Source organism: Tenrec ecaudatus, chromosome 16 (assembly GCF_050624435.1).
Source record: "Tenrec ecaudatus isolate mTenEca1 chromosome 16, mTenEca1.hap1, whole genome shotgun sequence".
Classification (NCBI taxonomy): domain Eukaryota; kingdom Metazoa; phylum Chordata; class Mammalia; order Afrosoricida; family Tenrecidae; genus Tenrec; species Tenrec ecaudatus.
Genome location: NC_134545.1, coordinates 4,876,586 through 4,889,372, shown reverse-complemented (window position 1 = coordinate 4,889,372; position 12,787 = coordinate 4,876,586). Strand labels below are relative to the sequence as shown.

The 12,787-nt window shown below is 54.0% G+C and overlaps 1 protein-coding gene across 1 annotated transcript in view; it reads left to right on the top strand.

Annotated features, from left to right (window-relative positions):
• DNAH10 (dynein axonemal heavy chain 10) overlaps positions 1-12,787 on the top strand; it is a 129,485-nt gene that overhangs the window by 81,025 nt on the left and 35,673 nt on the right. The window contains exons 40-48 of the mRNA XM_075534629.1: positions 1,413-1,565; positions 3,526-3,786; positions 5,168-5,340; positions 7,413-7,506; positions 7,779-7,946; positions 8,689-8,877; positions 11,007-11,178; positions 12,050-12,253; positions 12,524-12,604. Coding sequence (XP_075390744.1) covers positions 1,413-1,565; positions 3,526-3,786; positions 5,168-5,340; positions 7,413-7,506; positions 7,779-7,946; positions 8,689-8,877; positions 11,007-11,178; positions 12,050-12,253; positions 12,524-12,604 — 1,495 coding nt within the window. The remainder of the gene's footprint in view (positions 1-1,412; positions 1,566-3,525; positions 3,787-5,167; positions 5,341-7,412; positions 7,507-7,778; positions 7,947-8,688; positions 8,878-11,006; positions 11,179-12,049; positions 12,254-12,523; positions 12,605-12,787) is intronic.

Genomic DNA, 12,787 nt, shown 5'->3' with positions numbered 1-12,787 from the left:
ACCTGGTCGGACACACCCATTCTCCAACACAGGCTGGGTAACTGTTATTCAAAGCATCTCACAGGCGAGGAAAAGGAGGCTCTTAGGGTTAACGGGCTTTTCTAGGTATTTGCTTTCCTTATTGTCTATTTCCCATTAGTGGAATCACTCACTAGTTCTCCAAGCTCTTTAGTATTTTGTAGCTACTAAAGCAAGAATGTGACAAGATGTATGTCTGGCCTCTCCCTGCCTCCACCTGACTCACCATCCGTCCCTCCGTTTATCCATGTAGCCATGGATACATCTACCCATCCACATATTTGCCATTCATTCATCCACCGCCCATTGATTTGTTCATCTGTCCATCGGTCCCATTTTTTATGAAACACCTAGAATAAGCAAGTCCATTACAGCAGAAGAGAGCCAGTGGTTCCCAGGCACTGGGAGACGAGGGGAGCGGGGCATTCAGCGACATTAAGCCAGCTCTATCGTTATGCCAAAGGAGCCCTGGTGGAACTCTGGGTGGCTGGCCACAAGGTCAGCAGTTCAAACCCTCCAGCTGCTCGTCGAGAGAAAGATGAGGCTTTTTGCTGAAGCACTGTATAGGGTCACTATGAATGTACGTGATAGCAGCGAGTTTGTGTTTTGATATTTTGGTATAAAGCACACCAGTTAATTCCAGGCAAACTCAAACAAATAAAAGAAAAACAAACCCACCGCCATCGAGTGGAGTCAGACCCATAGCAGTCCTGTGGGGCAGAGTAGAACTGCCCCATGGGGCAAGCTGGTGAGTTTGGGACACTGACCCCTTCGTGGGCAGCCTGATGCTTAACCCATGGTGCCACCAGGGCTCCCCAAAGTCAAAGAATCATTGCCATCAAGTCACTGCTAACTCTTAGCGATCCTATAGGACAGGGCGGAGCTGCCTATGAGTTTCTGAGACTAGCTGTTTATGGAAGTAGTAAGCCCCATCTTTCCCCCAAGGGGGGTGGCTGCCGGGGGGTTCAAACTGTGGACCTTGAGAGTCGCAGCCCACCTCGTAGCCGTTAAGCCACCAGGGCTCCGCAAGTCACAGACAGGCTGTAAAAACTCAGGATCACAGTGAGTTTATGGAAAACTGGGACGCTCCACTTTCGGGGCCAGGATCCCCCTGGCTGCAGGTCAGAGCTGAAACTGGAAGAGTCCCAGGAAAATGGCCCTTTAGCCGCTTACGGATCCCCAAACACTTCATAAAGCAAGCCCCTCAGCCTGTCGCTGGACCTGGGTTGAAAAAACGAACGAAGGAACTTAGGGTGAAGTGTAGACTCACACTGGGCTGTTGGGAATCCGCTCAGCTGCCAGTGAGTTTGCACAACGGATGATCCGTGCTGGCGGCCCCGCCTTGCTCTGATAGCACAGAGCGCAGACGGCTCTCCTCTCCCATCTCCTTTCAGATCGTGCTGATCGTCAACTTCTCGTCCCGCACCACGTCCCTGGATATCCAAAGAAACCTGGAGGCCAGCGTGGAGAAACGGACCAAAGACACGTACGGCCCTCCCATGGGAAAGCGCCTCCTGGTGTTCATGGATGACCTGAACATGCCCAAGGTTGAATATGGCAGGGGCGGGGCACGGCAGTGCACGTGTGTGTGCATGTGTGTGTGTGATGCGAGTGACAGCCTCTTGTATTCAGCACAGCGTCTGAGGCCGCTGGGTGTGGGAGCCAGCTGAGTGGGGAGCATTCCCAGGGTGCTCAGGTGGTCGGTCTGCCGAAGCAGAGGGACTGCTCTCAGAAAGGGGAAACCTGGGCCCCAGGCTGCCCTTGGCAGGAGGAATCACAAGGGCAGACTCCTCCTGAGAATACCTTTGGCCCCAGTAGGTGAGGGAGAACTTCAGTGTGCATGATTGGGTGGGTTTCTGGGGCCAGAACCTGAGTGGTGCAGAGCTTTCTTACTGTACAGAAATTTTAACTTAGATCCTTTCTGCAGAATCACCCCCACTTATTATTTTTTTTTAATTCTGAAAGTGTGTCTCCCAAGTAAACCACCTGGAATCCATTTGGATCCCACCGACCCATCCATCCAGCCTCCGTGCATGTACAAATATTCTCCATCTGTCCACCCACGTATCTGTTCATCCGTCTACCCACTTGTTTGTCGGCTCATTTATCTATGTGTCTGTTTATCCAACCATCCTATCAAGTCACTCATCTTGCCATCTATCCAGATGCCCATCCACTCTTCTGTTTATAAGGGAGTTTTTAAAAGTTTATGGAAAAAATCAAACTTTAAAATAACAGAAACTTTCTGCCAATTTTTAGTAGTTTTATTGAGATACAGATCACATATCATACAGTCCCAAAGTTCAGTCATGTTTAAAAAGAGTTGTACATGCATCACCCCAGTCAGTTCTAGAACATCCTCCCCTTCTTTATGAATCATTTGCTCCTCATTTCCCTCCAACCTTGCCCCCCCATGTCCCCAATAAGCCATACACCAAATATTGTCTTCTATATACCCCTGCCCATCTTGGTATAACATACATATACTGGATAACATACAAAAACAAAAAATGAAGACAAATTATATTTATATGTAATTTCAGATTGTGGAAAAGACCAATGTCAATATTAAAATAAACCAGAGACAATAGTAAAATAAACCAGAGGCAAAACCTCTGTAGATAAAAACACACAAACAAATACTGAAGATGAGAGGGATCCTACATGGATCAAGTGGGTGATCGAATGGCAGGGACCACATTACTACCTAATTCCATCCGCCGTATGCGCATGCTCACTCACCACTGTCTCATGTGAAACATGCCCCTCGACTCTGCTCAGAGGGATCCACCAGCGTCTACCAACTTTTTGAAGTTCCCTTGTATTTACCCACCCACCCATCCGGGTATCTGTTTCTCTATCCATCCATGCATGCATCCACCCATCCACCCATTTATCAGTTTCTCTATCCATCCATCCATTCATCCACCTACCCATCCATTTATCTGTTTGTCTATCCATCTATCCATTCATCCACCTACCCATCTATTTATCTGTTTCTCTATCCATATCCATGCATCCGCCCACCCATCCATTTATCTGTTTCTCTATCCATCTATCCATTCATCCACCTACCCATCTATTTATCTGTTTCTCTATCCATCTATCCATTCATCCACCTACCCATCCATTTATCTGTTTCTCTATCCACCCGTCCATGCATCCACCCACCATTCCGTGTAACTGTTTGTTTATATACTTACCTGTGTTAACTCATCCATCCATCTAGTCAACATACTGTCCCCGTGTAACAAGTGCTGTCTACTGCTGAGCAGGACATATGTCATTCATCTCTCTATGAGGCCTACAGTGGGGAAGACAGACTTTTGGACATATCACAGAGGAATACACCACTGCAACCCCCAAGAAGGCCCGGGACACTCAGATCAGGGTGCTCTCAGGGAATACCGGGCACAGCCTTGTGGTTTTCATTTGGCTGGTCAGCGGAGGCCTCAGTGTCCTGCTTTATGACACAGCTGTTCCCCCTCCTTTCCCCCCAAACCCCAGGTGGATGAGTACGGCACCCAGCAACCGATTGCCTTGCTGAAACTGCTCCTGGAGAAAGGCTACTTGTACGACCGGGGGAAGGAGCTGAACTGCAAAAGCATCCGAGACCTGGGCTTCATCGCCGCCATGGGGAAGGCGGGAGGAGGCCGCAATGAAGTCGACCCCAGATTTATCTCGCTGTTCAATGTCTTCAACGTGCCGTTCCCATCCGAGGAGTCTCTGCATTTGATTTACGCTTCGATCCTGAAGGGCCACACCCTGGTAAGCATGAACCCCAAAGCCACGATCACTGCTGTGGATTTGCTCAACTGGACTCGACTCGCAGACGGAGCCGAGCCGCCCTGGATGATGTCCGAGGCTGTGAATCTGCCCGAGCACAGCGGCTGATGGGCCGCAGCTGCTGACCTTTTGGTTAGCACCTGGCACTTTAATGACGAAGCCCGACCTCAGTCATGTGATGTAATGAGATGTCGCCCCTGGCAGGCCTGAGGCCGGGCAGAAACCGCCCCACGAGACAAAGCAGGCACAGTGAGCCCAGGGTACTTTTAGCAGCCCACAAAGACAGCTCCCTAACAGAATCATAAACCATCATTTTAAAATTAAAAAAAATCATTTTATCGGGAGCACTTACAGATATCATAACATTCACTCATGGACATTGTGATGATCTTGAGCTCCATTTGCCACACTGAGTTAGAGCAGTGATGGGCGGGGGGACTTGGATGCTGGAATCTCAGTGTCCGTTCTCCCAGGCAAGACCCCTGAACTCCCCTCACCCTGTTTTCTCACCGAGATCAGGGAAATGATGATGTTGCTACCTCCCGGGGGGAGGCAAAAGGAGAGAGCACGTGAAAGTGGGCAGCCCACACCTGGCCTGTAGCAGGCGCTCCCTGGGCATCAGTAATGGTCCCAATGAACTTGATGCAGGTCATCCCTTGTGGCTTCTGACTGTCCACTTCTAAAGGGGTCTGCAGCCTCAAGGGCTGGACTGAGGTAGCAGGGTAAGGTCATGGCCAAGGGTCATCAGGAGGCACTATGGGGACCCAGGATGCTCAGCTCCTTCCTCAAGGCACCCACCCACAAAGCTCTGAGAGCCGCACTAGTCATGGGAAGCTCACTGCGCCTTGACAGTTGATGTGAAAATGCAGGGACAGCAATGAAGATCGGATGCGATTCTCTGGTCTTTTCGTTTTCTGTCTCAAAAAAAAATATTTCGGAGACATGCATATAACATAAGATGTTCCATTTTAACTGTGTAGTACATTGACATGATTGGATGCATCCCTCACCGCTACCTAGTTCTAGAACTTTCTCATCCTCTGAAAAGTAAGCCCTGTGCCCATCAGCAGCCATTCCCTGCCCCCTACTCTGTGAAGCCTGTGGCAACTACTAATCTTCCCTCCTGAGATTAGCTTCCCCATGCTGCATGTTCCCTGTGAATGGAATGGTACAGTGTTGGGGTGTTCATGTCCGACTTCTCTCACTCTGCATGATGCTAATCCGCGTTGGACCATGAGAACAGCCCGCACATCCTTCTCCGTATTGGCCAAACTGTGTTCTGGGGCCACTTCGTGCCCCTCCTTTCATGCCTTCAAGAACTCACGGGGTGGGATTGGGGGTGGGGGGTCTTTTTATTTTCCAGACATTTCACGAGAGCATCGTCGCCATGAGTGACAAGCTGACCTTCTGCACGTTGAAGCTCTATAAGACCATCGTTCAGGAACTGCCGCCCACCCCTTCCAAGTTCCATTACATCTTTAACCTGCGAGACCTCTCGCGGGTTTACAACGGCCTCGTCCTCACCAACCCGGGCCGGTGAGTCTGTCCTGTTCAACTGCACGCTGTCCCGCAGGCGAATTAGACGGATCTATGTCTCGAGCGATTACCCAGTGCCTTTGTGTTTATGCTATATGGAAAAAAAGAGAGAGAAATATTTGTGAAACGCTTCACTGAAGGCGTGCCATTGGTCAGGCCTTGAGTTGAAAACAGTTGGGATCAAGAGGAGGCGCTGTGCATTTGGACGGGCAGGTGTGCTACACCCTACAATGGGACAACCTTGCCCAGCAATCTGAGTCTTTCCATTAGAATGTTGCCCGAGTGAAACTTGTTGCCCATGCAACGTAATTGTTGCCAGTTTCTAGTTGGTGACCCTGGATTGTCCTCAGGAGTAGTAGGAGCGGTCGGCAGGAAGGACTGCAGCATAGAGAGAGAGGATTTCCCATGAAAACGACCCATGCTGCTGGCCTTCGTGCACACGCTACATAGATTCTCAAGCCTCCTTCCTCCAGGCGGCCCATATCCTGAGTCAACAAGACACTAAAATGAAGTGAATGGAGGCCTCTTTATGAGCCCACGCTCCCTCTCAGGATCCCTGGAAGGTTTGCAAGGGCCGGGAAGGAGAGAGTAGTTCCCGCTCTTCAGCATGGCATGAGAGCCTGTCCTGACACCAGGGAAAGTTCCCAGAGAAAGGCACATCGTGGTCCCGGTGAACAGCTGTTTGGTCCACTTGGCCTCAGCCTTCTGACCCTGCAGCCAGAAGAACCACGTGGTGGGCGGCTCCCTTCGCCTCCTTCTCTGTTTGGAGTTACAACAGAGGGTGCTGGGTGGGGGCAGAAGGGCTTAGCTGGTCTGAAAGGAGGCTGACGGAATCTCTACGCCTGGGGGAACCTTCAGCCTGGCACTGAACTCGCCCCCAGAATCAACTCTCAGCCAGAAGATAGCTCTGAAGTGACCAACGACCATGACACCAGAACGGTCAACCACATGAGACCAAAGTGGCAGCGTGAGCCCCCAAGCCAGGCTCAGATGGCTCGGAAGGGGCAAGAAAGGCTGGCTGGAAATGGAACCCACAGGGAGGAAGTGGGAAGAGAGCAGTGATATTGGGGTGCTTGCAGTCAGTTTCACGAAACAAAAGGGGTATGAACTGTTGAATGGAAAACTGACCTGCTCTGTCACCCAAGTCACAATATCGCCCCACCACTCGCAGAATGAGAAAGGACCACTCGTTGATGTTGTTTTTCAGTTCTGTATTCTACCAAGTAGGGGCAGGGGCAAGTGCTTGATGGGAGGTGTCATGATCCAAAGTACTTGCTGGTGGTGTCGTGTGTGTGTTCATTGGGCCGCAATCCTCGTGGTCAGCAGGGAAAACCACCAGCAGCTCCTGGGGAGAAAGACTGGGCTCTCTGCTCCCATCAACGGGGGTTCCCGATGAGTCAGCACTGACTTGATGGCAGTGAGTTGGTTTATGTTTTTCTCGTGACCCAGGAAGATGGGGGGACAGTGCATTAAGCGTTGAGATGCTAACTTAAGTCCAGTGGCTCGAATGTTTCAGCTGCAGGTGAAGCAGTCTATATCCAACAGACGGACAGCCTTGGACACGCAGAGAGGCAGCCCTGCTCGGCCCTGCAGGGGCCCCATGCGTCAGCAGTGGCTTTGGTTCTGGTGGCTGTGACCCAGAGCGTGTGCATTGGATGATTTTCGGAAGTAGGGCGAGATAGAGTCTTCCCCTGGATGGAACAAATTTGGGCAACACTTCTGGCTCTGTGTCTATCAAACTCTCAAAGTCTCATGAGCAGGAGACTCGGAAGAAGGGCCTTTGGGTGTGCTCCGTCTTTTCTGCCCCCCCACCCGGTGTCTTGGTCATGGAGCCCTGGTGGTGCTGTCGGGTAAGCAAGGTCAGCAGTTCAAACCCACGCGCCACTCCGCGGGAGAAAGACGAGGTTACTGTAAACATATGCTTTATACAGAGGCCCCAGTGAGTCAGAAACGGCTGGAGGACAGTAGGTTTGGTTTCGTTCGGCGTGGGGATGTCCGTCTGAAGGTGGTGCGTTTTGCCTGGCCTCTCCCCACGTGACAGCACAGCTGACTTTGTTCCTTTAACTACGTAGGTTCCAGACGGTTCCCCAGATGGTGAGGGTCTGGAGGAATGAGTGTCTGAGGGTCTTCCACGACCGGTTAATCAACGAAACCGACAAGCAGCTGGTCAGTACATCCAACTGCAGCCGCTGCCAGCGGGGCTCGGCCTTCCCCATCCTTCTCCGTACAATCAGCCAGCTTAGCCCATGCCCCCAGTGCGCTTCCCCCCAGTCACTCACTGCAGACACCCAGACGCAGGAAGCGTCGCCGGGTTACAGAGGTTTGGGGGATCAGGTCCCTTTAACAATCGGGGAGACAGTGGGTGCCCTCTCCCTGACAACTTCAAGCGCCTGCACTGTTGTACAAGTCTGGGTCTTTAAGGGGTCTTGCATTTCAAGGTTCAAGATCACATAGGCCACTTGGTTGAAGAGAATTTTCGCGAGGACCTGGAGATGGTGATGAGGGACCCCATCCTGTTTGGGGACTTCCGGATGGCCCTGCATGAAGAGGAAGCGAGAGTCTACGAGGACATCCAGGACTATGAGGCAGCCAAGGCTCTGTTCCAGGTGCCCGTGTTGTCCCCTGCTCCTTGGGCATGCGTCCCCCTTGGGTGGGTATGGGTTCAGCAAGGGATCCAATAGAGCCTTCCCCGCTGCTGTCTCAGGCTCCAAGCTTGGGTCTGACGCTGTCACGTCCCCATCTAGTGGTACACCACACGACTCGGGGGACTCACTAGACCCACAGACACCCAGCAGCCCCACACATGGACGTTTGTTAACCAGGCCGGTGGAGAGTCCCCAAATCCTGGTGGGCAGCCAGCTTTGGGAGCCACCAATCCTCACTTTGGAGTACTGGCTGGGCAGTGATGATGTGTTGGACTGCCACCCGCAGGGTCAGCAGTTCGAAACCACCCGCTGAAAGATGTGGCTTTCTACTCCTGTCGAGTGACAGCCTGGGAAACCCACGGGGCGGTTCTGCCCTGCCCTGTGGGGTCACTATGAGTCGGAATCCACTCGATGGCACGGCGTTTGTCTTTGAGCCCTCGTTACCATCTTACCTTGAAAATCACACTTTGGGATCCTACCAGAGGACAGCAGATGGGTCGGCTGGTCAAGGGGGGCAGATAAGTCTCGTCTGTCCAGACAACGCCGTCATCCTGGCTGCTGTGGGCTTTTATAGATGTCTCTTCTCGGTTCCCCTCTCCCCACCCCCCACCCTCCACCCCCGCCCCGACCCCGGGCAGAAGGAGAGTCTGCCTCTGAGCACGCAGTCTCGCTCTGTAACTTCTGTGATCGTTCCCATTTTCAGGAAATTCTTGAAGAGTACAATGAGAGCAACACCAAGATGAACTTGGTCCTCTTTGATGACGCCCTGGAGCACTTGACCCGCGTGCACCGGATTATCCGCATGGACCGAGGCCATGCTCTGCTGGTTGGGGTCGGGGGCTCGGGGAAGCAGTCCCTTGCCAGATTGGCCGCTTTCACAGCCGGCTATGAGGTGAGGTCATCTCCCCTCCCAGACACGTAGACATGGCACAAAACAGCAACCATCCCTGCCATTGCTCGTGTGGATCCCTGGTGGCAAAGTGGCTGCGCTGTGGGCAGCTAACCGCAGTTCAAAACCACCAGCCGCTCTGAGGGAGAAGGATGAGGCTTTCTACTCTCACAAAGAGTTATCGTCTCGGAGACCCACAGGGCACTTCTGTCCTGTGGCTATGAGTTCGAACGCACTTGATGGCAGTGGGTTTGGGGTTGGGTGCTGCCTCTGGCTCTCCAAATAACAAGTGTTGCCTGGCCGGCAGCATCGGCTTGGCCATGGCGAATGTCGGCCTGTTGGTGAGGCCACCGCGTCTGCCGAGTGCGCGCCTTCTAAGGGCCTCTTGCAGGGCGCCATCAGGTAGCGCTCTGTTGTGACCCAGCATTCTCACTGGATGCTCTTTGGAAAGGAGGTCGTCAGACCTTTCCTCCAGCTCTGTCACTGTCTGGAAGCTTCCCCGAGACCTGTCCGCCATGAGTGACCCCACGGGTGGTTGAAATGTCAGTCCCCTCGCTCCCAGGGTCACGGCAACACGCAAGCCACACCAGGAGGGTGTTGGAACAGTCAACACCAAACCAACCTCCCCGCGTCCATTCCGAGTCCCGGAGCCGCTGCGGGATAGAGTGGAACGCCCCGTGGGGTTTCTGAGACCCACACCCACAGCTACGGGCCGTCTCGACTTCCTCCCACGGAGCAGCGGCGGGGTTTGAACCGCCAACCTTGCACAACCTTGGGACAAGCTCTCATGAGTCCTAATGTGAAGCTCTCATAGAGGAGGTTGTGTTTTGCGGTTGTTTGGGCTTGCTATTAACCCTCCCACTGAACATCCCAAATAGCCAACGGTGGCGTGAGTCCTGCAGCGGAGAACAAGTCAAACCAAGGTCACACGCCAAATCCAAGTAGATCCTGCGAGTCCTTGGACGGACTCACGTGGAGGAGGGCGTGGGCCGGGCCGACCTGAGGGGTCGCCATGAGTGGTATCGCCACCCAAGGCCCAGGACCATCCTTGAAATGACATAGATGGCTCCCGGGGTCCCCTGTTTTGTTTTGTTCTGTTAAGATCATTTTATTAAGGGCTCTTACAGCTCTTAAACAATCCATACATTAGTTCCATCAAGCATATGTGTGCACATGTCACCATCATCATTTTCTAAATATTTACTTTCTAGTTGAGCCTTGGTGTCAGCTCCCTCCCCAGCCCCCGGACCTGGTGGAGATGAGGTGTCACGAGCCCCTCCCTTCTCCCCCCTGGCTGGAGCTCATTCTCTGGCACTTGGCTCCTCACTGCTGTTATCAGTTAACACCACCCTGGCTCTGGCTGCTCCACAACAGAACAAAATAGCACCGGTCCGTGCCGTCTTCATGCTCCTCGGTATGTGTGCGTGGCCCCTGGTGGGGACTAACTGCCACATCCGTCTGTCTCGTGGAGGGTTAGGGCCTGGCCAAGCCATCGATCTTTCCCGATGGCGTGACCTCTCTCCATCCTCACGTCTAAGGAGCATCCTCTGTGTGTTTCTCCTGAGACCGATTTGCTGCTTCCTCCGGCAGGCCACGGCCGTAGTCAGCGGTCCTCATCAGCATCGGCTATGTCCAAACGTGTCTGTCCTTCTCCGGTCTCCCCTTCTCATTATCCAGCTCTGCCGGATATGAGTTCAGCGAAAGGACCACAGCTTGGGCCAGGTGCCCCTTACCCACCAAGATGACAGCTTTGATTTCTAGAACTTCAAAGGGGTGTTACAGCAGATGTGCCCCTTCGCTACCCGGTCTCCTTTCATCCTCAGCACTTGCGTTCTGGCTGACGACCGGACTTGGGACGGTTTGCTCGGCACTCGACCGGGTTCCTGGGAGGCACGGGCAAGATCTTGTGGTGCAGAGGCCGGTCTTTATCCAGCCCTGGCGCCTTCCTCTGGTTCATCTGGCCACTCAGTCCCAGCACCCAGTGTCCGGAGCCTCCCTTCCCTCTGAGGTCCTCGGTCTCATTGTCCAGCCACGTGAGGTGCCACAGCAGGCCCTGGCGAGGAGTCCAGCGCTGGGTAGCTGCCCCTCAGTGGACCTGTCCCAGGGCCGTGCACTCCCGTTTGTGTTGCCAGGTGTTTGAGATCCTTCTGAGCCGAGGCTACTCTGAGAACACCTTCCGCGAAGATCTGAAGAACCTGTACATGAAGCTCGGGATTGAGAACAAGACGATGATCTTCCTGTTCACAGACGCCCACGTGGCGGAGGAGGGCTTCCTGGAGCTCATCAACAACATGCTGACGTCAGGTACCTGGGTGGCAAGTCGAGACACTGGCCTCTGACATCCAGGGGGGCAGCCAGGGACCCCGGGCTTCTGCCGACCTTCAGGCAGGGCCCTATGGTCTTCTTCTCGAAAGCCTTAGGGATTTACCCGCCGACCTGCCATCTCAGGGTTTCTGCCATGTGCTGCTGTGGAAGCTGAGGAGGAGGGAGGAGGGAGGAGCCCACCCCTGCTGTGACGCGGATCCCTCCCCTGCTTGTCCCTCCAGGACACACTCCCACTGTCTCGCCCTTACAGAAGCGCCACAAGAGGGTGGCTTTCACAAACAGAAATGTGTCCGCTCACTGTTTAGGAGGCTAGAAAACGGTATTCAAATGCATGGCCTTAGTAGAGGCTTCCCCTCTCTGTCTGCTCTGGGGGAAGGTCCTCGGCTCCTTCCAGCATCTGAGGGTCTGTGCGCCTTGGCGTCCCTCTTCCTTTGGATCCAGGGGGGCCTCGGAGCAGGCGCCCTGGGCCCAAAGGGCTCACTCTGATCCGGGCTCTTCTTTCTGGGTGGTTAGAGGGCTCGCATTCTCTGCTTGCGTCTCTGTCCTTTAGTCTCCTATAACCTAAAAGGTCATGCAGGCCATGCTTCCGGGGTACTCCCCTTAGCTCAGATCAGGGCTGTGACCCGGGGAAGGGGCTGCCTCCCACCTCACTCCCCTCACGTCAGATCACATCAAGGTGGGTGATGACATCTCACCTCGCTGCCAGATGGCACCATTACAGAACTGCCCCGTTACAACTGCCCGGCCTGCTCACTGAGACTCCTGAAAAGCCAGGAGACACCCATACTGGGGACAAAATTCAGCCCACGACAAGAAAGGAAGCTGTAACCGCCATGCGTCTCCCGCACAGGGATCGTGCCAGCGCTTTTCCCGGAAGAGGAGAAGGATTCCATCCTGAGTCAGCTCAACCAAGAGGCCGTGAAGCACGGCACGGGGCCGGCCAAGGAGTCTGTGTGGCAGTACTTCGTGAACAAGAGTGCCAACAACCTGCACATCGTCCTCGGCATGTCGCCGGTCGGGGACACCCTAAGGAACCGGTGCCGAAACTTCCCAGGTACCCTGGGACTGAGCCTGCAAATCCACCCGCAGGAGAACCTGCAGCTCCACCGGCAGAAGGAAGCTCACAGGGTCCCTGGGCACCCGGAGTGCTGCCACACTGGGAGGGGCATCTCATGGGTGCAGGCCCAGGGTGCCGCTCAACATCCCCCAGTGGACAGAGTTTGAGCGGCTCTCCCCAGGCAGCCGGGGACAGAGCCGGGATCCGTTCCTGCAGGTCTCCACCGGGCAGAGTGGTCAGCTTTCCCTCCGTCTGTCTCTTCCCCAGGCCTGGTCAATAATACCGGCATCGACTGGTTCATGCCCTGGCCTCCACAAGCCCTGCACGCTGTCGCCAAGTCCTTCCTGGGTGAGTGGGAGCGGCTGGGACTGCGCTCTGCCGCCCTGTCTCTGACTCTGCCTAAGCCCCCGGGCAGCGAATGGTTTTAATTTTCCATTTTTGGTTTATGTGGTATGTTACAAAGGGCCTTCAAGGGTCTTTAGAGGACTATTCAGGATAGAAATGGCTAGCTGCTGCGAGCTACCCTTTCCT